This window comes from Bactrocera neohumeralis, chromosome 6 (genome assembly GCF_024586455.1).
Source record: "Bactrocera neohumeralis isolate Rockhampton chromosome 6, APGP_CSIRO_Bneo_wtdbg2-racon-allhic-juicebox.fasta_v2, whole genome shotgun sequence".
Classification (NCBI taxonomy): domain Eukaryota; kingdom Metazoa; phylum Arthropoda; class Insecta; order Diptera; family Tephritidae; genus Bactrocera; species Bactrocera neohumeralis.
Genome location: NC_065923.1, coordinates 17,337,435 through 17,358,721, shown reverse-complemented (window position 1 = coordinate 17,358,721; position 21,287 = coordinate 17,337,435). Strand labels below are relative to the sequence as shown.

The following is a 21,287-nucleotide window of genomic DNA, read 5'->3' as shown; positions in this document are numbered from 1 at the left end:
TGATACGTTTTGCATTTTAGGAGACGATATGTATGTGTATATAGTTCGCAAGCAAATTTTTTTTTAAATATACATATACTGGAATAGCGAGCTACAAATGTACATACAGTTGACGGGCGAATAACCAGGGAAGTTAAAAAATGATATCAAAATTTTATATGACCGTTTGAGGCAGGCAACACTGACTAAAACAATTTTTTTTAACAAACAAAACTTCTTGGATTGCAATTTTTTTGGTTACCAAAAATTTCTCTCAAACTTAGCACTTCAAAATATTTAAAAAATAGGATTTAGATTAACGAATTTGAGTCAAAGGAGGTTATAGAAAAGGTAATATCTGATAACTGTAGTGCGTTGAGAATATTCTACGGTTCAAATAGCTGGTATTGCGCTTCTTTGTCAACAAAAAAAAAAAATTCCTTTCGAATATTTTTTTTTTTAAATGTGTCGAATATATTTTCTTGGAAAATGTTTCTCTCGAATATATATTTTTTCGAACATTGTTTTGAAATTTTTTTTTCATAATTGTTTCTTTCGAATATTTTTTTTCGAACATTGTTTTAGAATTTTTTTTCACATTTGTTTCTTTTAGAATTTTTTTTTCACATTTGTTTCTTTCGAATATTTTTTTTCGAACATTGTTTTGAAAATTTTTTTTTTTGAAAAATCTTTCGAATATATATTCTCGAACATTGTTTTAATTTTTTGTTTTTGAAAATTGTTTTGAATTTATTTTTTGAAAAATATTTCTCTCGAACACTTTGTTTTTAACAATGTTTTGAAAATAGTTTCTCTCGAATATTTTGTTTTGCACAACATTCTCTGCAATGTGGGCGTGGCTAGCATTCAATTTTCAAAGCGTTACCCCTCTTCAGCTAAATTAATTCAGCTCATAATTCTGAATATTCCGTTTTCTATGAACATTTTTATAAAAAGTGTCTGTCTCAGTTGAATTTCTTGTTGAAATTAAAAAAAAAAGAATTAATCACCTCTCACTATGCGCCCAAAATTTTCAAAATATTGGAAACCTAGCAATCAACACTTGTGCTATGAAATTTAAAACTTAAAGAAAACTTATTTACTTACGCACTTAAAATCTTTAGAGAGTTCATATTTCATACATATTTATGGATGTACATTTGTATAATACGAGTAAGCTTGCACTATACACAAAAAATCAAAATTGGCAAAAATTATTTTTTTTCTCCAAAAAACAGCAAGAAAAAGTTGGTTTGTATTGAAGTGTTGTGGAGCGTTTTCAACGCTCACTGTGTTTGTTTTTTGAATTTTTGTCTCAAATCTTAAGCACTTGCTTTGTCAAGCATATTTTTAATTGCCTAGTACCAATTCGCTACCCACTAACTGTATCGTTGCACATCGTCGCCGTCGCCGTCTCTTCCTTTTCCTACTTTTTACAAATTATTTCTACAATTTTTACATTCTCTTTTTCCATACAAACTTGCTCCACCCTACCTACTTTTGTCTGCATGCATGTCGCAGTTGTACATTCCTTGCTTTACTGTTATTTACTTTTCCGCCGGTCGGTTCTTGAACAATTGATCCACGACACTCTCATCGGCCAGCGTTGAGATGTCGCCAACATTGCGATCGTTCAGCGCTACTTTGCGCAACACACGACGCATTATCTTGCCGGAGCGTGTTTTGGGCAAACCGGGTGCATGTTGTACCACATCGGGCATAGCGAATGGTCCGATGCGTTCACGCACCAATTTCTTCAATTCCGAAACCAGTTTGGCGTCGAATGTTTCATTCTCATTGGGCGTTATGAAGCAATAGAGGCATTCACCCTTTACTGCGTGTGGTCGCGAGACGACTGCAGCTTCGGCTACACGATGATGTTCGGTAAGCACTGATTCCACTTCGGCAGTGGACATAAGATGTCCAGAAACGTTAAGCATGTCATCGACACGTCCGGTGATCCAGAGGTAACCGTCGGCGTCGCGGCGGGCACCTGAAAATTAGAGAGGAGTTATTGAAAATATGAATTAAAGAGTTGTAAAAAAAATCGACGAAGCCCTTTGAATTCCTTTGATTTATGTGAAACTGTAGTTAAAAAATTTCCTTTGCTTTTCAAATCGAGGCGCTCCCATAACGTGATGTATCATGAGCAAGGCTCAAGGACTGATGGGAAAAATCTTGTATTTTCTTGAATAAACGAAGTCTAAATTAGGGACAGTACTTCCATGCCTATTATCCAGTAAAATATCGCTAATTGCACAAACGTGATTCAGTACTTTGTAGATCACGTGAAGTTCGTCTATTAAAAAATCTAAGTTTGGATCCATTTAGATCATATCGGGAGGATTTGACGGTTTAGTTCAGCTATTAAAGAACTTAGGAGAATTCGTAATATCAATATGAGATTGTCTCCTCAAACAATGATATCTTTCCGAACGAAACAAAAAGCTATATTGAGATCTGTATCCATCTCTTAAGACTCTTAAGAATACCTTGAAAGTTTTTACGAGGTTGAGTTAAGTTGAAAGTACATATTAAAAAGCTTCTAGGTATTCTTATGAGTCATTTCACCCTCGAAGATGCAAATCTAAGGCGAGAAGTTCGGGACTTATATCTGGATCCATTTCCAACTAGCGTAAAAAGTTAAAATTATGTGAATCATATCTGAGCATAATGTATAAACTCATCTAACTCAACAGATCAATATCACTTAGAAGAAAAGACAAAACCACAAACCATAAAAGTTCTGGGAACAATAAATGAACGTAAAGAGGCGTAGTGCTAGACGTACTCAGAAATACTAAGGCGCAATAGCTGTCATTTTGGAGTTTTTATGGAAAACCAAAACCCAACTCACCATCTCCAGTGCAGTAGAAGCCAGGAAATTTGGAGAAGTATGTGCTCTCAAAACGTTCATGATTGCCAAACAAAGTGCGCATCATACCCGGCCATGGTTGTGAGAATACTAGGTAACCTTCACCTTCGCCCTTGACCTCAACACCACTCTCATCGAGTAGCGTAGGCTTAACGCCAAAGAATGGGAATGACTGCAAAACAAAAGAAATTTATATTTAATTTTTTTATTCAAAAAAACAACAAGAATAACTTACCGCCGAGCCCGGTTTCATCGGCGTAGCGCCGGGAATGGGTGTGATCACGTGACCACCAGTCTCTGTCTGCCAGAATGTGTCAACAATCGAGCATTTCTCTTTGCCAATATAACGATAGAACCACAGCCAAGCTTCTGGATTGATGGGCTCACCCACGCTGCCTAGTACCCTTTAACAAAAAAGTGGTCATTATTATATTTGTATAAGCTAAACATACAAAATTTGTTCGAACTCACTTCAAACCGTTTAGATTGTGCTTCAAAACCGGTGCTTCGCCAAACTTCATCAACGCACGTATAGCTGTAGGTGCGGTGTAGAATTGTGTCACCTTGTATTTGTCGATCACTGCCCAAAAACGATCATTATCCGGATAGAAGGGTGTACCCTCGAACTGTAAGAGTTGATAAGAAAGCTCAAATCATTGCGCAAATATTTCAGAAATCCACAACACTCACCATCACCGAAGTAGCGCCATTAGCCAATGGTCCGTACACCACATACGTGTGTCCGGTGATCCAGCCAATATCAGCTGTGCACCAAAAAATATCACCTGGCTTATAGTCGAAGACAATTTTGAATGTTGTAGCCGCATACAACAAATAACCCGCTGTAGTATGCAAAACACCTTTTGGCTTGCCGGTGGAACCACTTGTATACAACATGAAAAGTGGATCTTCGGCCTCCATCCATTCGGGGTAACAGGCTGGCTCCTTGTCTTCCATCTCCTCATGCCACCAGAAATCACGATCTTCCGTCCACGGTATATCCTGTTCGACATGATCCTCAGCACAGGCTGTTACACGTTTCAAATGTGACACCACAATACACTTTTCCACCGTGTGACCCATCTCTTCGGCCTTTTCCAAAGCCACATCACAGAGTGCCTTCAGGTACAATGGTTTCTCGCCACGCCAAGCACCATCAGCGGTGATCAACACCTTTGCCTGACAATCGAACATACGTTCCGCCAACGAATCGGATGAGAAGCCGGCGAAAACAATGGAATGTACAGCACCGATGCGGGCACAAGCCAACATGGCGATCGGCAGTTCAAGTATCATCGGCATATAGATGGAGACACGATCACCTTTCTTGACGCCATGATCCTTAAGTACGTTGGCGAAGCGACAGACTTCTTCCAGCAATTTACGATAGGTGAGACCACGAGAATAGTCGTCGGGATGATTGCCTTCCCTGAAAGAAATGAAATGAATATCGAAAAGAAATGGCGTGTTAATGTGACTTGATAATAGATAACAGAAGTTTTCTAAATATATAACACTCGTGAAAAGTAAACCGTTATATTTGTTATGCTTGCAGAATAGAGCTAACAGCAAAAAATTTCCTCTAATGAGAAGATAGTACAATCTCATCAGATATTTACGCATGTGTTGGCATGTATGTGTTTAATTGCCGTCAAACCGTAAAATATTTGTCGCCTAGTTTTTGTTGTTAATTTACTGCTTGTCAATATGATTACGTCGGGTATCTCTAAGTGACGGTGATACCATAAACTAAAATTCATCTGATCATAGCATTCAATTATCAGCACACTTACTAGTTAGCTTCTCTATCTAGCCTGTCCATGACTTAGTAATTATGATATGCTTGGCTTAAATTTCGCTGCCAATTAGTCTAACCGCACGGCATAATTGATAATTGACGATTTATGCTAAAGCCTATATAAGTTATAGAACGCTTGCATTTATACAATTTATATGCTGAATTATGATTTGAAGCTTTTTACTATCATTTCCGGTAAGACCACAGACTGAGTTATGATTTTCAATGCCCTTGAAAGTTTTTTTAAAATTTTTTTTTTGTAATTTTGCTTACAGAATGCTTGCTTTTTTTAATTTTTTTTTTGTAATTTTGCTTACAGAACAATTGCTTGGTAAAGGAGTTAATGGATCGAGATAAAATAGCAATATAAACATATGTATATTATATGATCAAATTTGAGCCGGACTGGGAGAGAAAAATTACTATATTTTCACGTATTTCCTTACAAATATTTATTATCATCTTCAAAATAAGCTTTAGAGCCAACAGAAGCCTTTAATAAATCCAATTTTCCATACACTTGCTATAAGCCTAGGTTGGGATGGCCGAGTGTCTTCAGCGAATTTTGGTTTTTTCGGTTTCGGTTCAATTTTTGAAGGCATTTCGCTTGATTGTTATACAGTTTGGAGCTCATATTCTTAAACCGACATCTGGTCAGCAGTACTGATGCGTTTGATTAATTTAGTGTTCTCAGTTTCTTTATCAAGCATCTATTTTGCGACCACTACTCGACGTCGTTTTTGCAAAATATTCAGACAATTGGCTCGTTTCATACTCAAAAATTGTCATGACTTCTTTTAAAACTCTTTCATTGGAGAAATTTCTCTGGAAGTATCTTAACAAAAATCTTTTTGCTATTGATGAACATAAGGATTTTCTTTTGCAAAATTTCTGATGTCTTGTGGCCTGGACACAACCGGGATATTTGATTCCTTTTGTTAAGGTAAATATTTGGTTTGGCAAAATGCCGTCAGTATTTGAAGATTAAGGATCAACTCTAATTTTTTGCTGATATACACCCATTTCTAGCTTTTTACCAAATCTTGTCTAATTTTTCAACATGCCTCTTGACACATTATAATATCACAAATTTATTTAAAAGATTTTGTAAAGTCAAAAATAGCTAAGTAAGGCAACATAGTATTAACACATTTTACTACACGAATCAGCTATCCGGAACCTTAAGACTAATTGTCCAACACTTGAAAGTCCTCTTTTAACGAGCTTTACTTTACGCACAATGAATTCTCGTTGGCTTATGCTTCAAGATTCTTGGCAAACTTTGATCTTAAAAGGGGAACTACTAATACTAACTATTGATTTAAAAAGCGATTTTTCATCCACATAACACTAACTGGTACAAAAAGCGTCGTTTTTTAGAGGTAGAGAAAGTCCATGGCAGATAAATGTCACTTGTTTCAGACCAGCAAGATCAGCAAAGTTCTTATTGAACCAAAAGCGTAAAAAACGTTCAGAAAATTTATTTGGTATATCACCTTGACCAAAATATGATATTTCATACAAGTACGTATGGGCCAAAATATTCTTCACGGGGAGAAAAGAGAGAGATAAAGATTTGTTCGTCAGGTTTTGAGATATCCGAATGAAATTTAATGCATGGTGCATTGTGATATTCTAATGATCGTTTGTCGTAATCGTCCTGCCAGATCAACAATTGCGCGTCTAGTGTGAAAAATTTGAATGCACAGGCACAGTACAAAAAGTTCCCGTGACATTAAGACAAAAAAGTGAACGCAGTGTCGAGAATATTGCTGCCGTCAGAGCATCAGTTGAGGAAGACGCAAATCCGTCTCTCGCACGTCATTCTCAAGCGTTGGGCATCTCTGTGACGTCGTTGTGGCGAATTTTGCGAAGAGATCTTGGCCTACATCCTTACAAGATCAAATTTACGCAAGAACTGAAGCTGCTTGACCACCAGAATCGTCGTATGTTCGTGAATTGGGCTGAACAACAACTTGAAAATGATCCGGATTTTCATCGAAAAATCATCTTCAGCGATGAGGCTCATTTCTGGCTGAATGGCTTCGTCAATATGCAAAATATGCGTTATTGGTCATGCAGCAATGCACACATACTCCATGAGTCACCATTGCATCCCGAGAAAAATATGGTTTGGTGCGGTTTATGGGCCGTCGGCGTCAACGGGCCGTACTTCTTCCGTAATGATCTGGCACGTTACTGTGAATGAGAATCGCTACCGCTCAATGAATAATTTTTGGCCCGAATTGGATGATATGGACTTGGACAATATGTGGTTCCAACAGGACGACGCCACAAGCTACACAGCGACACAATCGATTTATTGAAAACCAAGTTTGGTGAACGTGTTATCGCACGGAATGGCTCAAACAATTGGCCGCCTCCGTCGTGCGATTTGACGTCGTTAGACTATTTTCTATGAGGCTACGTCAAGTCTATGGTCTATACCAACAAGCTACCGACGAGTGATGAACTTCGTACGAATATCGCACGTGAAATTGCAGCAGTATCGGCCGATTTATGCTTGAAAACCGTCGAAAATTAGGTTCAGCGTCTGCAAGCGTGCCCAAGGTGGCCATGAAAAAAAAATCGAGTTCCATACATAATGGCATCGAATGTACATTCACAGAAATAAATAATTTCATTGATAGTTTTTTTAGACTCATATTCTCTTGGGCAAAGTTGTTTAGCATGATCCGCAGAATATTTTCCGATTTTATAGAAAAAAGTAAACAGTCATTCGTACGTAATAGAAATTGTCTTACGTAATTTGGGCATACGCACAATACGGATTATCACTGCATGTCGTTTATTTCTAGACGCTTTTTTACGGTATTTTATAATAAAATTGAATTAAGAAGAAGAAGGTCTTAAAATATACGAACTCGTATCAATTATATCATAAGTTCGGCATGCGAATCGCCATAACACAGGAGTACAGAAATAATTTCAATTACATAAACTGGTGCGCCAGTACTCATAACACAAAATAATCACTTGGTTATTTAATTCTTTCTCTTTTCACCTTTCACAAACGCCTTATAGGGTGAGCAGTGCATTTTTCTCAGTGTATCACCACCTGATGCATACAAAAGTATTGTAAATTTTGCTTTTAATGCGTGAAACCCAATTGCAAATTGTTTAAATACACCGCACACACACACACAATTAAGTGCTTACAAATACATACATATATATTTTTATTCTTGAATTTAAATGTGAATTAAAATTCCAGACTTTCGAGAAAAGGCAAACACGAGCGTTTTATATTACAAACATACATACATACATACATCTACATATATGTATGCATATACGGTACTTGCAAATCGAATTGAATAAAACGAATTGAAACGATTTACAATTTCACTAAATACAGTTATATTGCATTTCGAAAAATACTACACGCCAAGGCTAAAAAGAACTGTGCTCCAGCGTTGGCTGGCGTTTAAGCAGCAACAATGTTTCAATACAATGACTTACTAGCAATTTTGTAGTTGTCCCAACACTTGTACATACATACATATGTATGTATAGATATAGTATGCAAAGCAAGTGAAACAAAAGCACTTGATAGAAAGTGTTTGTTGCCATTGTGCAATTTTCAATTAAAGGTCAACTGCTATGACAACACGGATTAGCAGAAACAATGAAACGTGCTCTGTCGCAAGGCGAACGGAAGTAAATTTGCAAGCGGTTAGTTCTTTAACCCGTATTGATTGGTAAAACACACCGAAGTCGATAAACAATTATTTTTATACATTTTACATATTATTGCAAACATGTCGAATTGCTTGCCGAAAACGCCAGTCGACTTTACGCTCTATAACCTCAACGAATTGTTCGTAAATAGTGGTGGTGGTTTCTTTGTGACGAATTAAAGGTCAAATCGACCTTTCGCTTTTGTTGCAATGCAATTCCATATCATTCCAAATTGATCTATGTGTTGAAATATCACAAAACAATACAAAAACGTACTAACTATGCCAGGTGAAAAATAAGAAAATGCCTTAACTTCGGCTGCACCGAAGCAATGGTATACTTCCCTACACAGGTGCACTTCTTATAGCATAAATAAAGAGTATAAAGAGATCCTTATCATAATTTTGATTAATTTGTTTGGCAACTATATCGTTGTCCGATGTGAACTATTTAAGTTAGGTTAGATTGCGGATCTAGAGAGGTCGCATGTAGTCCTTTGTAAAGCCATAGAACAGAAGACCTCCTGTGTTCGAACTTATAAATTAGCAAAACGCTTAGTAGCCAATACACATTTGCACAGGCGTTTAATTTTCATACCCGCCAGTTAGCTGGGATGTCTGAAGATATGCGCTCCCAAGTGTTTAAGTCTTGACCTACTAAACGCGGAACAGTCAATAAGAAAGTTGTGAGTTGTTTTCACCTCAAATTCTTCTATATAGTTTTTGCAGATGGCGTCTGTTAAGACTCCCAGCCTTACAGCATGGGCAATGGCTTGTTAAAAGCCCTAAAATTAGGAAGAAGCTAGTCTTACTGAGCGCATAGAGATCACTAGATCTCTTGCGATCGATCTTGGGCCAAACGGTTTTTGCGACAGCGCATGTACCGATGGTGGCGCAGCGCTGGCGAAGCTCCCGCGAAGCGCAGCTATCTAGTAGTAGAACACAAGAGGATACGGGAGCTGACCAGCTTTTCAATTTCCAGCGATTCCACTGTCAGCCTGGCACCCATAGCAGTTTTATCACAAAGACACTCGATGCTATAGATAGAGAAGTTAGGCACTGCTTGACCAACTCTGAACGCACTGTTGAAGAGTTCAAGGCTAGTATCGCCGTCCTGATATCTGAGGAGATGGTTACTACTCTAAAGGGGACTGAAATCCGGAGCAGTAAATGTACTGCTATCGTAATGATTGCAACTTCGGAAAAGCACTGCAATTGTCAGGAAGTCTGAAGTTGGAGTTGATAGAGAGCTACTACAACAAACCCCTCCACCAACCTTCCCTCAAGCTTTGACCCATCGGTAAAGAATCTCCTTCTCTGTTCATATACCGACAAAAGATTTGTCGGTGGAAGAAGTAGTGGCGGAGAGGGGCAGCAGAGAAGAAGCCGCATTAGTTTGGTTTGGCGACTCCATTATCCAAGTGATCTCTATCGATTTCTTTTGCAAGTGTGATCTTTTCTAGAGAACATCCTCCACCACATAAAAACTCCATAGAACCGAACCTATGGTGTCGTAGAGCCAGAGGATCACTTTCGATAAGAGACCCCACCTTTTGCCAAGGGCTCTTCTACAGCATTATAAGGCAATCGTTGCCTTTTTGCTCTCTCTTTGAAATTCGGCTTCTATGAAAGCTTCAGGTTCAGGATGAACCCTAAATATTTCACTTTATCTGCCGCTTGCAGACGGATGTCTTTCATTTGCGTACATTAATCCATGCCAAATTTCGTGAAGACATTTCGTCAAATAAAAAGGTTTTCTGTATAAAGACTTGAGTTCGATCAATCAGTTTCTATGTCAGCTATACGCTATAGAGCTTCAATCTAAACGTTCAGAGGTTAAAATCCCCCATAACTGGCTAACTTCAACAATTTATTTTGTCTTATCTTATATACTCTGTAATGGCTTTATAAGTATTTGGGATAAGAGTGATTTTGGTTTCCAACTAAAGCTCAAAAGCTTGTCAAACGTCTCAAATCTCTTTTCCATTAGTCGAGTTGCTTGAGTGGTGTAAAATTTGAGGGCAACCACTGTAGAAAAGGAAAGCCTATTGTTAATACCTACAGAACAATCCAATCAGTTCTCCATAGTATGACTTCCATCAACGGAAAGTTTTAAACTTATTAAGAAGGTACATAGTATATGTGGATGCTCCAAGCACCTGTTGCTAGACCTCCCGGCAGTCTATAGACGCAGGATAAAGGCCCTTGGATCTATGTATCCAAATAGATGTCTTAAGTGTAATGGACTATTATACTTTTTTAGAGTGTCGGGAAATTTACTCGTACAAAAAGATCACATAGTAATATTGTGAAAAACAAGCCTAAACTAAACTGATGTCACCCAATTAATAATTGCACTTGAATATAGATATGTGGTGAAACAATATTTTACGATACCTTGATAGGTAATTTTCTTAATCACCTGTTAATTATAAACAACTTCGCATAGACTTTTTGCGGTAAAAAAACTCAGTTGACCATATGAACAAAACGCAAAATGTGTCAACGTTACGTTACGTATGCAAGCAAAGTTCGCTTTGAAATGTGAATTGAAACGTGTGGGCAAAAAAAATAAAGTTCTATTAATAATGCTAGAAAGTGCAGAAGAAGCGGTATCTAAAAAAATCAGACTAATGAAATAGCACTGCTGAGTAATTTATGGCTAATAGACCTTCACCAAGAAAATAAAAGCAAGCTAAACCAGCTACCCATATTTTTGAATGTCCAACCAATATAAGAAAAAGAGCAATAAAAGCTTTATAGACCCACTGACGACGCTTAGTCTACAACTTCTAAACAATAACATGTTTGTATGTACATATGTATGCATGTCTGATAGACTTATATTCATGAGAACGTTTAAAAACAACAAAACGTATACGATTATTTTTATATAATTATATGCCGCTGCAGTTAATAGCCCTTAATCTCTATTAAGAGTTAATGCTAAAGCTTTAATGATTTACGCCGCCCACACGAAGGTGTCTTATATTTATGACGATTAATTCGTCATTCGTGATTTTTCTTTTATTTTTTGGAAATAAATTTTTTTAATTTTTACTCAACAGCTGTGTTACAATATGAGTGAAACGGTACAGTGTAGATTTGTATATAAATGTCATCATATCATCTTTATGTATGATATGGAGAGTTAGATTGCCAGACCCTAGCTAGAGTAGTTATAGAGAGTTGCTGATAAATTCCAAGCTCAAGCTCTCATAGAGCTCTTCATGCTCTCAAAAAGCTTGTATAGAGGCATACATACATCGAGCACCGAAGTTAATCGCTGTTTTATGAAGTAAATACTGTCATTTAGTATGTTGAGATCACCTACGTTTCTTAAACGCTTCACCTCACTTTATCTTTCGACCTTTTTTCGACCTTGCTTGAAAATATTTTAAAAGAACAGAAGTAAGTTGAGAGTGTTGGGTGAAAACAGAGATCACTGTATTATAATGTTAATACTTTCTGAAGTAGTTAGTAGTATTAGTCACTTAGCTTGGGCTTACGAGCTGGCTGAAAAGTTATAGTTAGACCTAACTATCTCTATAAAAATCACAATTGATTCGTGTGATAAAGCATTTTGAGTAACCAGAACTTTGATATTTCGGAAAAAAAGGATAAAAAGGAAATTTCGCGTATTCATTAAGAAAAATATGCTGCTGACTCCAAAAATTGGCTTGATTAGTGATACCCAGACTCTGTATCAGGCAGACAACCATTCGCAAATGATTTGTTAATTAACGTAGAGGCCATATGAGCATCGCAGACGATAGACCCATTAGAAGTCTGAAAGACGACACAAAATATTTTCGCGTGTCCCGAAAATGAAGTTGATCGCTATAACCGACTCTCTGAAGATATCAGAGAGACATGTTGAACGAATCTTTCAAGAATTGATGACACCGTGCAGTGCTTCGAGTTTTTCAATCTCATTAAATCAGATTTTTTGCATCGGCATGGGGCAATGAGTGAAACATGGCTGCATCAATTTATACCGAAGTTCAATGGACAGTCATCAGAAAAGACTGCGTGCGTTAAAGTGAATATAAAGTGTGAAAAAATACAATGATCTGCTGGTAAAGTAATAGTTCATGCCCTCACATCACAAGATAATACTGGCTAGAAAGGAATTAGGTGCAATGAAGGGTTAATTGCCGAATCTTAAGCCTATTTAAGCAAAAAATCAAATCGTTTTCTACTAAAACAGTTTAAAGATATCAGAAAATCGCTCTTTATAGCAAATACTTTTCAACCTGTTAGATACAAATTTAATATCAATTAAATCTAAAATTTTAATAGTCGTTTCGAATTCCTATAAAATTGTATTCTATAACTTGATGGTGATTTACTTCTGCGCCATTACACAAGCTGAACAAATATTTGCTAATTTTATATTTATGTTTATTTATAAATATATCGGCATACATATGTACATACATATGTACAAAACATCAATGAAAGTAATGCCGCTCAAATGCACCTACGCAGTTCGAACAAATGTATATGCATATGTAAGCAATTGCATTACAAATATTAGTTTATAAAATTAGTGTGTTTTTAGCCAATTAATAAATCTATATATAGGAACAACACCTTTTATTAGGCCATATTAATTTTTACACCCGGTATGCAGCGGTAATTTTATATGCCTTTGAACGAGCGTCGGATTTTATCATGTCTTTCGGGTGGAAGAGGAGTGCTTTCAAACTGTTGACGAAATCTAAGTGGTTACATGGGTTTACGGGTTCCAAAAAATCGATTATTTTTATTGTCTTGTTAAATTCTACAACACCTCTAGAATATTCTCCTAAATTTTCAAGTTGTTTCCAAGTAATAGTTTCGGAGATACAGCCTTCAGAACTTGTGCGCCGTCTTTAAACGAGTTTTTCTCGAAACTGTGTTTTTGAAGTCGGTTGGATTTCTCGCGAACTACTCAACTGATCTTCATGAAATTTTACACAGGTCTTTGAGATACAAATTTTTTTCAATTAAAACTATTTAGAAAACAATGTCGCGAAATTTTCCCTGAAATTTTCAATGTTTTGTAAAAATGTCTGTCAAAATCCAATTTCAATTTTTTTTGGCTTCGTCCAAGTTCAAAGTTAAGGTTTTAACTAAAACACTTATTTTTTTTACTTTGGGATTAGATGAATAAGATTTATACAATTATTTTCAAGCCACCCTGAAGTGTGAATTTTTTCACAAAACAACTTTTTTGCGAAGCCGCCATTTTGTCCAAAACTAGTTTTTTTTACCAGTTCTTCGATCCTTACCTATTGATAAAACATTAATTTTTGAAGGGAAAAATGCAGTACTGCAAAAACTGGGCTAAATGACGAGTTTCCTCACACTGCCCCAGGAAAATCAACTCTCGACGATTAGTATGCTAAGACGTGGTGAAAGAGAACCGAAATCGGTGAACGCGGTGAATAACCAAAAGAGGTTTTTACCGACGAAAACATCAAAAAGAGTTTTGATTCCTAAATTATTTTGGATGACCGTAAAGTGAAGTTTTGGAAATAGCAGGCCCTCTAAAGATATCAACTAAACGTACATATCATATCGTTCTTAAATGTTTTGGTATGAGAAGGCTCTCTACAAAGTGAGCTCACTTTTGACCAAAAACAACGACGAGCTGATGATTCGAAGCAGTGTTTGGATATGTTAAATTGTAATAAAGTCGAATTTTTGCATCGATGTGTGACAATGGATGAAACATGTCTTCAACATTTTACTCCGAAGTTCAATCGATAGTCGTCCGAGTGGACTGCACACGATGAACCCGCTCCAAAGCGTGGAAACACGCAGAAATCGGCTGCGAAGGATATGGCGTCTGTATTTTAGGTTGCGCATAATTTTTATTGACTATCTTGAAAAAGAAAGGACCACCAACAGCGACTACTACGTAGCTTTATTGGACCGTTTGAAAAACGAAGTCGCTGAAAACCCGCCGCATTTGAAAAAAAAGAAAGTGCAGTTTCACCAAAACAATGAACCGTGTCACAAGTCAGTGAAAATGATGGCAAAAATTCATGAATTTGGCTTCTAATTGTTTCCGTATTCTCCGTATCTGGCCCCCAGCGAGTATTTCCTGTCTCTGATCTCAAAAGAATGCTCGCTGGTAAGAAATCTTCGTCGAATGCAGAGATGACCGCCGAAACTGAGGATTATTTTGAACAAAAGACAAGTCCTACTGCAAAAATGGTATCGTAAAGTTGGGAGGGTCGCTTTAATCAGTGTATCATCCTTAAAAAGAACTATGAGGAATAAACAAAAAACACGAATTTTGCCAAAAAATGTGCTTTAGTACGGTAGGCCAGGGACTTTTAAACTAACCTGTTATATACATATGTATATATATTTTTCACATATATGTATGTACATATGTATATTATCATATTTTTCATGGTTATATCTCCAAAAGCGGCGTATAAACTGTATTGTTTATACGTAAAACTCACGAGCTTCTCAATAAAAAAATTGTGAATTAGTCTTATCAAATTGATATAGCCGTCCAACAAATGGGCACATACATACATACATATACTTATATGTACATATGTTGGTATTTTCCCGCCACGCGTAAGCCAGTGGAAAGCACAAGCAAAACAAACAGCTTTTACAAGAGACTTTTGATGGACACACTTAAAGGCAAGCAAAAATAGTAGTGTTCTTTCATTACCAAGCAAAACTGATATTCCAATATACTCATAGTGTATGTATATGCATATCTATATGTACATATGTATGTTTATGCATGACTATTTGAGTTGTTATGAAATGTTAGCGGATCAGCAGTTTGTTAAGAGAGTTTCCATTTGTCTAAAGAGCTTTGTGCTTTTAATGAGAAATTTCACTTTGCCGGATTGCTGAAATCTCTCTCGTGTTAATGAAATTTGTTGGCTTTGCAAAAATTCGGCTATTCTGACTGATGTGAGTAATCAAACAGTAAAGAAAAAAACCGGCATGCGTACTATATGCGCTCATACCTATTTATTAGACAAGCCAATACTCACAATATGAGTATACCCTATACTTATGTGTGTTTGTAAATGTGTTGTAGAGTGGAGATGATGCGTCTACGCTCTCCAATTGGCTGCAAAGAATGGGACGATGTTGATCGCGTGATTCGCATGGCGACACTACCGGCGGGTAATGTGTAATGTTGTGGCTCACGAAAGAATTACGTTTAGGTTAGGTGAAGTATCGGTATATGTGTTTAAATTGTTGATATTCTGAATTTCAAGTAATTTTATAAGTGTCGTAGAAAAGGCAATTAATATTTTTAACTTCCATATGTTTTTGTTATTTAAGAACATTACAAGTGTACAAAAAACATAAAAAAAAAACAAGTACGGAAGGGCTAAGTCCGGGTGCAACCGAACATTTTATACACTTGCAACTTGCAAGAATCAAAGCCAGGGAAATACTTTAAGGTGTAAAACCAACCGGAAGCACGTTAAAGATGGAAAAAAAATTTCACGTGTCATATATTTTGACTGTTTCGATTTGTTTTTAGATAGCAAAAATTAAGTTTTGGAAATATGGCTAGTTCCAGATATAGACAAGTCTATTAAGAAGATTATAAATTTGCAGGTAAATCAATTCAGCAAATCCTGAAAATTTTTGGGTACCGTTTTGAAAACTATTTTGTGAAAAAGCGTTTAAAGTTTCAGTTTCGGGCGAATGAGTATGGATGCCGGGTCCGGAATTCCTATATCACAGAAATAAAAAATTTAAAAATCCTCTTGTAGGCATGTTCCCGAATAATTAAGCTTTGAAAAAGATTTTTTTTTTTTTTGGACTGGAATACCCCCCTTAAAACGAGAAAAACCGTTAACTTCGGCATATAGCATAAAAAGGATATACAAATATTTGAATCTTGATTTTGATCAATCAGTTTGTATAACAGCTACATATAAGATATACAAGTCCGATTTGAACAAAATATTAGAAGAATGTAGCGCTGCCTTGGACAATAATTTATGCAGAATTTCGTGAATATATTTCATCAAATAAAAAAGTTTTCCATACATAGTCCAATATCGCCGATTCGGTCCAATTCTTCAGTTTGACGAGAAGAATTGGACGTGACTAAGATTTCAGATCTATATCTCAAAAACCGAGAGTCGATATACATACATAGCTTATTACACTGATCATATATGTAAGTATATTCTGTACTTATAGGCTATCTGACGAAACAAGAGTTCCTAGAATCGCCGTTATCAATAAAGATCCTTTTAATAAAGATGTTTTCAAAGAATGGTAGAATACCCATAATTTTATATACATTTTTTTAGCACTCAAATATATGTACATATGTACATATATTTAATAATAACTCAGGGAGAGAAATTCAATTTCTTTTAGTAGATATACTCTCAGAATATATTGCCAAAGTTTATTTTATCAGCATCATTTCAGAGTTCGGTGATATTGTCTCCGACTTTTCCATATTTACATATTAAAATCAATCAAAAGTGAACTCTTAAATATTTTTCAGGACTAACTAGCTTATTTATACATACATATATATTTTACCGGTATAAATAAAAAAATCCTCACAAGAAAAAAGTGAAAAAATCTCTCATTTTCAACTGCAGCGATAGCCTTTGAACTATAATCGCTTTGCCTTTTGCCACAATCTTACATTTGCACACTCAAATACAATTTCACCAAAAGTCTAAATCATAAAATTGCATCTAATTAATAGAAACTTTGCACTTTTTAAAAAATACTTAGGCTGTTTATAAAAAAATATTGTCTGTAGGCAGGTGTCATAAGTGCTAATAAAAAATCTCAAAAGTAAACAAACAAGTATTTGTAAAATCAACACTGAGACTCTCGGAGATTTGTTTTACCGATTGCCGAAGCACATTAATGTGGACGAGAACGCAGCACTTTAGACATATGAACATGTGAAACGTGTTAACAGTTGTATGTACATAGATTGTGTTTGCTGTCTGAGCTTTCAAGCACTTTGCGTGTTTTAGAAATTTTGTAGAGTAATGAAAGGTGGCCTGATGTGCAAATTTAATAACATAAATACAAATGTCCATACATAAATATGTATATATAGTACATACATACATGCGTGCATGTTGGGAAGTATTAATGAATTAAAGTGATTTTACAATTTTGAAAATTATTGAATTGCCACCGCTTGGCTAGCAAAACTATTAGACCTTTTGTTTACTTAAGGCATTCTCAGTCGATTAGTAATTGATTAGCTGAGATTTTACTGTGTGTGTCTGTATGTCTATACTAGGCATTAGGCTGGTGGAAATATACTGTATAAGCAAATAGAAAGCTTTTAGCTATACATACATAGCTGTATTTAATTCACCAAACTTTGAAGACAGGTATAAATAATACAGACTGGAAGATAAGCAAATAAATAAATAAAAGCTCTATGCGATTCGCCACGTGTTGGAGAGTAGTGAATTTAACAAAATATACTATGAATCGGCCAAAACAACTGGTATAAATTATAAGAACTGGTATAATAAAATAAAAGCTATCTGTGATTCACCGAATGTTATAGAATAACGAATAAAAATGAGTATATATAATTAACTGGTAAACCAAAAACTGGTATAAAGTTAGCGAAAAATTGTCTTCGATTGCCCACTGGTATTTATGGAGAGATAATCAAATAGAAGGATATATACTGCAAATAAATAGGCCAAACAACTGGTATAAATTATAAGAACTGGTATAATAAATTATAAGCTCTCTTTGATTCGCCGAGTGTTGGAGAATAATGAACTGACCGAGCTATACAAAGAACAGTTCAAAAAACTGGTATAAAATTATAATATCTGGTATAATCAATTAGAATTCGCCGTCGATTCGACCCCCATTGGAGAGAAGCGTATGGAGCGAGCTATAATATGAATCAGCCAAACAACTAGCATAAATTATAAAGACTGGTATAATCAAATATAAACTCTCTTCGATTCGCCAAGTATTGCAAGCTAGAAGAGAAGTGAATCGAACAAACAACTGGTATAAATTACAAGAACTGTATAATCAAATAAAAGCCCTCTTCGATTCATGCAGTGTTGGAGAGTATGAAATCGGATGATCCATACCAGTTGTCCAAGCAATCAGGCAACTGTATTGGGATTATTTGTAGGTTAGGTTAGATTTTTTTCTATAAACAATTGTAATTAATTTTTAGAGCACACCTAGTTTGATTTGTTTTCATATTTCTCTTAAAAATAACATACTAAAATTGTTAATAATTTTTCAAATATTTATTTGAGTTACAGCCTTCTTAAGTAAAGCCGTTAGGTAGGCCAAAAACGACCAACATTTTAGGAGAAAATTCACCATTTTTAATGATCCATTTTGCCAAATTTTGATTTTCTTCAAGTTATTGATAATATATTCTAGACAATTCTAGACATATATTCTAGACGTTTATTTTAGAAATGACAAAGTTTACCAGCTATTATAACACTTTAATGAGGTATTTTTATACTATATGGTAATGGATTATTTTGAAATACTTTTCTGTTACTCTTTCATGTAAATTTTTGACCAGTGAATAGGAAAAAGATTGTTCCTTATATATTATGATATTCTGAATTTTCAATTTTTTTTATTATATATTTTTCAATAGTTCATAAGCCACAAAGTCAGATTAAATGTTTCTCGATTAAATGCACATTGTTTCTCGATTTATAATTAATATACAATGATAACGAGCAAGTCTAGCAGAAAAGCATTTAAAAAGTATTTATCAACGGCGAATAATAATTTAGTTTTCAAGTTGTCATAAATCTTCAAACCGCAACCAAGCAAAACCTCAAAACAAATCAGCTGATAATCGAATGCGAATGTAGGCGTGTTCGGGTGTTGACTTAGTATAACTGCGAATACCGTAACTCAGTGTCAAGGGTTTTACTTTTATTACACATATTAATGGATTTCGTAGGCGAAATTATTTTCCTAGTGTAAATAAACATTAGCAAGAAAATTATTATATTGCTATTTTATTATATTACTAATTACTTAAACATTTAATAAAATAAGTTGTAAAAAGGTGCAAAGATTGCAATTTTAACACATTTTAATAACATATAATATAAAAACTGAAATTTAATTTATAACCTGACGTCAACGCCTGCTACTTATAAGCTAATTATTAGCTTAGCTGTTAGACACTCTAACGTTTCGAATCCGCTTAAGTAATCATTACCGTAATCTTAGATTAAAGATTTTTTACTTTTTTACCGGTGCAGTGTTTTGTCTATGTTTTATCACCTTACTTTATGCCGGCATTTCATTTGTATTCTATAAACATGCGGTGGAACGCAATGTACGAGGTGTGTCCAAAAGGTTAGGAGGCTTTGAAATAAAGCGGGTTATGGAAAATTAAACTTTTTATGTATTTTTTATTTGTGCTTGTCGATTTTCTATTGTAAATAAATGGTTCAAAGAATATCAATCCAATTTTTTGGAGACCCCAAAATGTCAAGAACTGGTGAAAACTTTGAAGAAGCGTGAAAATATATGAATTACAGCAGAAGAAGTGACGTTTATGACTACTCAAATCTGCTCAGAATGATTATAACTGTTAACGAATTATGATTATATGGTTATAGGAAAACAATATTCCATATTCCTATTGGAAAATTCAAAAGATCCACGTCCAAAAAATACGTCAAACTCGAATGAATATCTAGGTTTTGCGCACTTTTCCGTTGAATACAGTGCTCTAGTATATAGAGAAACCTGTTCACAAGGACATATGACAAAAAAGAAAAATTAAAATAATAAAAATGGCTTCCGGTAGGTGGATTTCCATACGCCTGTCCACCATATTATTGCACCGTAGAGCAGAATTGGTCTTCCAATAGCTGTGTAGCACCAATGCATGAAAGAGAGAGAGTCTCCTTTGGTTGTGCCGAGCATCTGCCTATACGCATATAAAGCATTGCTAGTTTTTCTCTTTCTTTCTTTCAAGTTGTGTTTCCACAACAGTTTGCTGTCCAAGCCTACCCTAAGGTAGGTCTTGAGAGAGAGTTGTGTCCCATTCACTGAAGGAAACCTCCATAAAGGAATTTTGTGCTTTCATTTGAACACAATCGGATCCGTTTACACCGGTTTCAAACCCCGACTCGCTTGCGATGCCCACATCTGGACTGTATTGAGAGTGGTGGACATAATACTGCTAATGGTCTGTAGACACCTAGCCAATATTAACCACTATGCCACCATCTTAGGGGCTTTGCCGTCCAAGTTTCTTAGCAATTTATTCACCAATACTTTCCATAGAAGCTGAGATAGCATACCACCTTGCGGAGTAGCTCTTCAGACCTTCTTGGTCACTTTAGCGTCGTTCAATTCTGCTATTATTTGTCTAGAAGTCAAAAGGCTTCTGATCCAGCTTTGTATAGCAGAATCAATACCTGCTGACTGGATACTATTTATAGATATAAGAAAAAATTAAATATTTTTCGAGTTACATGCGATCTTCGACGGCGGCGAAAAAATGTCCTTCACTGCTGTAGTGATCCCGACCTTCCCTGTGGCTGCAACTTAAATAAAAGTTCCTTCCCGAAATATAAATATGCCCGTCCAATGATCTATTTATTTGTTAGTAATCGGTTATTTGTCTCCCAGTAACCATTTCAGCAAATTCGACAAATGTTGTTTCGAAAAAAACGCTTTTAAAGATAAACTGATGAAGCTGATTGAACTGAACAGCCACACTTTAAAAGGCTGTAACTCAAGAACTATTTCAGTTATCGATTTAAAATTTTAATATGTTATTTCAAAAGGTATATGCTATCGAAATGTGAAAATAAGAATTTTGTATCTCAGTGGATAGTTTGCTGGGGCCAACATTAGTATTAAAGAATTAAAAAAAAAATTATAATAATAATCAACTTACTTTTCGTTCACACCTTTTATCACA

General features: G+C 35.5%; 1 protein-coding gene across 1 annotated transcript in view; it reads right to left on the bottom strand.

Moving 5' to 3' along the window:
- Nucleotides 1–401: 401 nt before the first annotated feature.
- The window catches only part of LOC126763639 (acetyl-coenzyme A synthetase), a 29,817-nt gene continuing 8,931 nt past the window's right edge, over nucleotides 402–21,287 (bottom strand). Inside the window, exons 2-6 of the mRNA XM_050481346.1 lie at nucleotides 3,545–4,283; nucleotides 3,326–3,480; nucleotides 3,090–3,258; nucleotides 2,837–3,026; nucleotides 402–1,972 (exon numbers count right to left, since the gene is read on the bottom strand). Coding sequence (XP_050337303.1) covers nucleotides 1,527–1,972; nucleotides 2,837–3,026; nucleotides 3,090–3,258; nucleotides 3,326–3,480; nucleotides 3,545–4,283 — 1,699 coding nt within the window. The 3' untranslated portion in view covers nucleotides 402–1,526. The remainder of the gene's footprint in view (nucleotides 1,973–2,836; nucleotides 3,027–3,089; nucleotides 3,259–3,325; nucleotides 3,481–3,544; nucleotides 4,284–21,287) is intronic.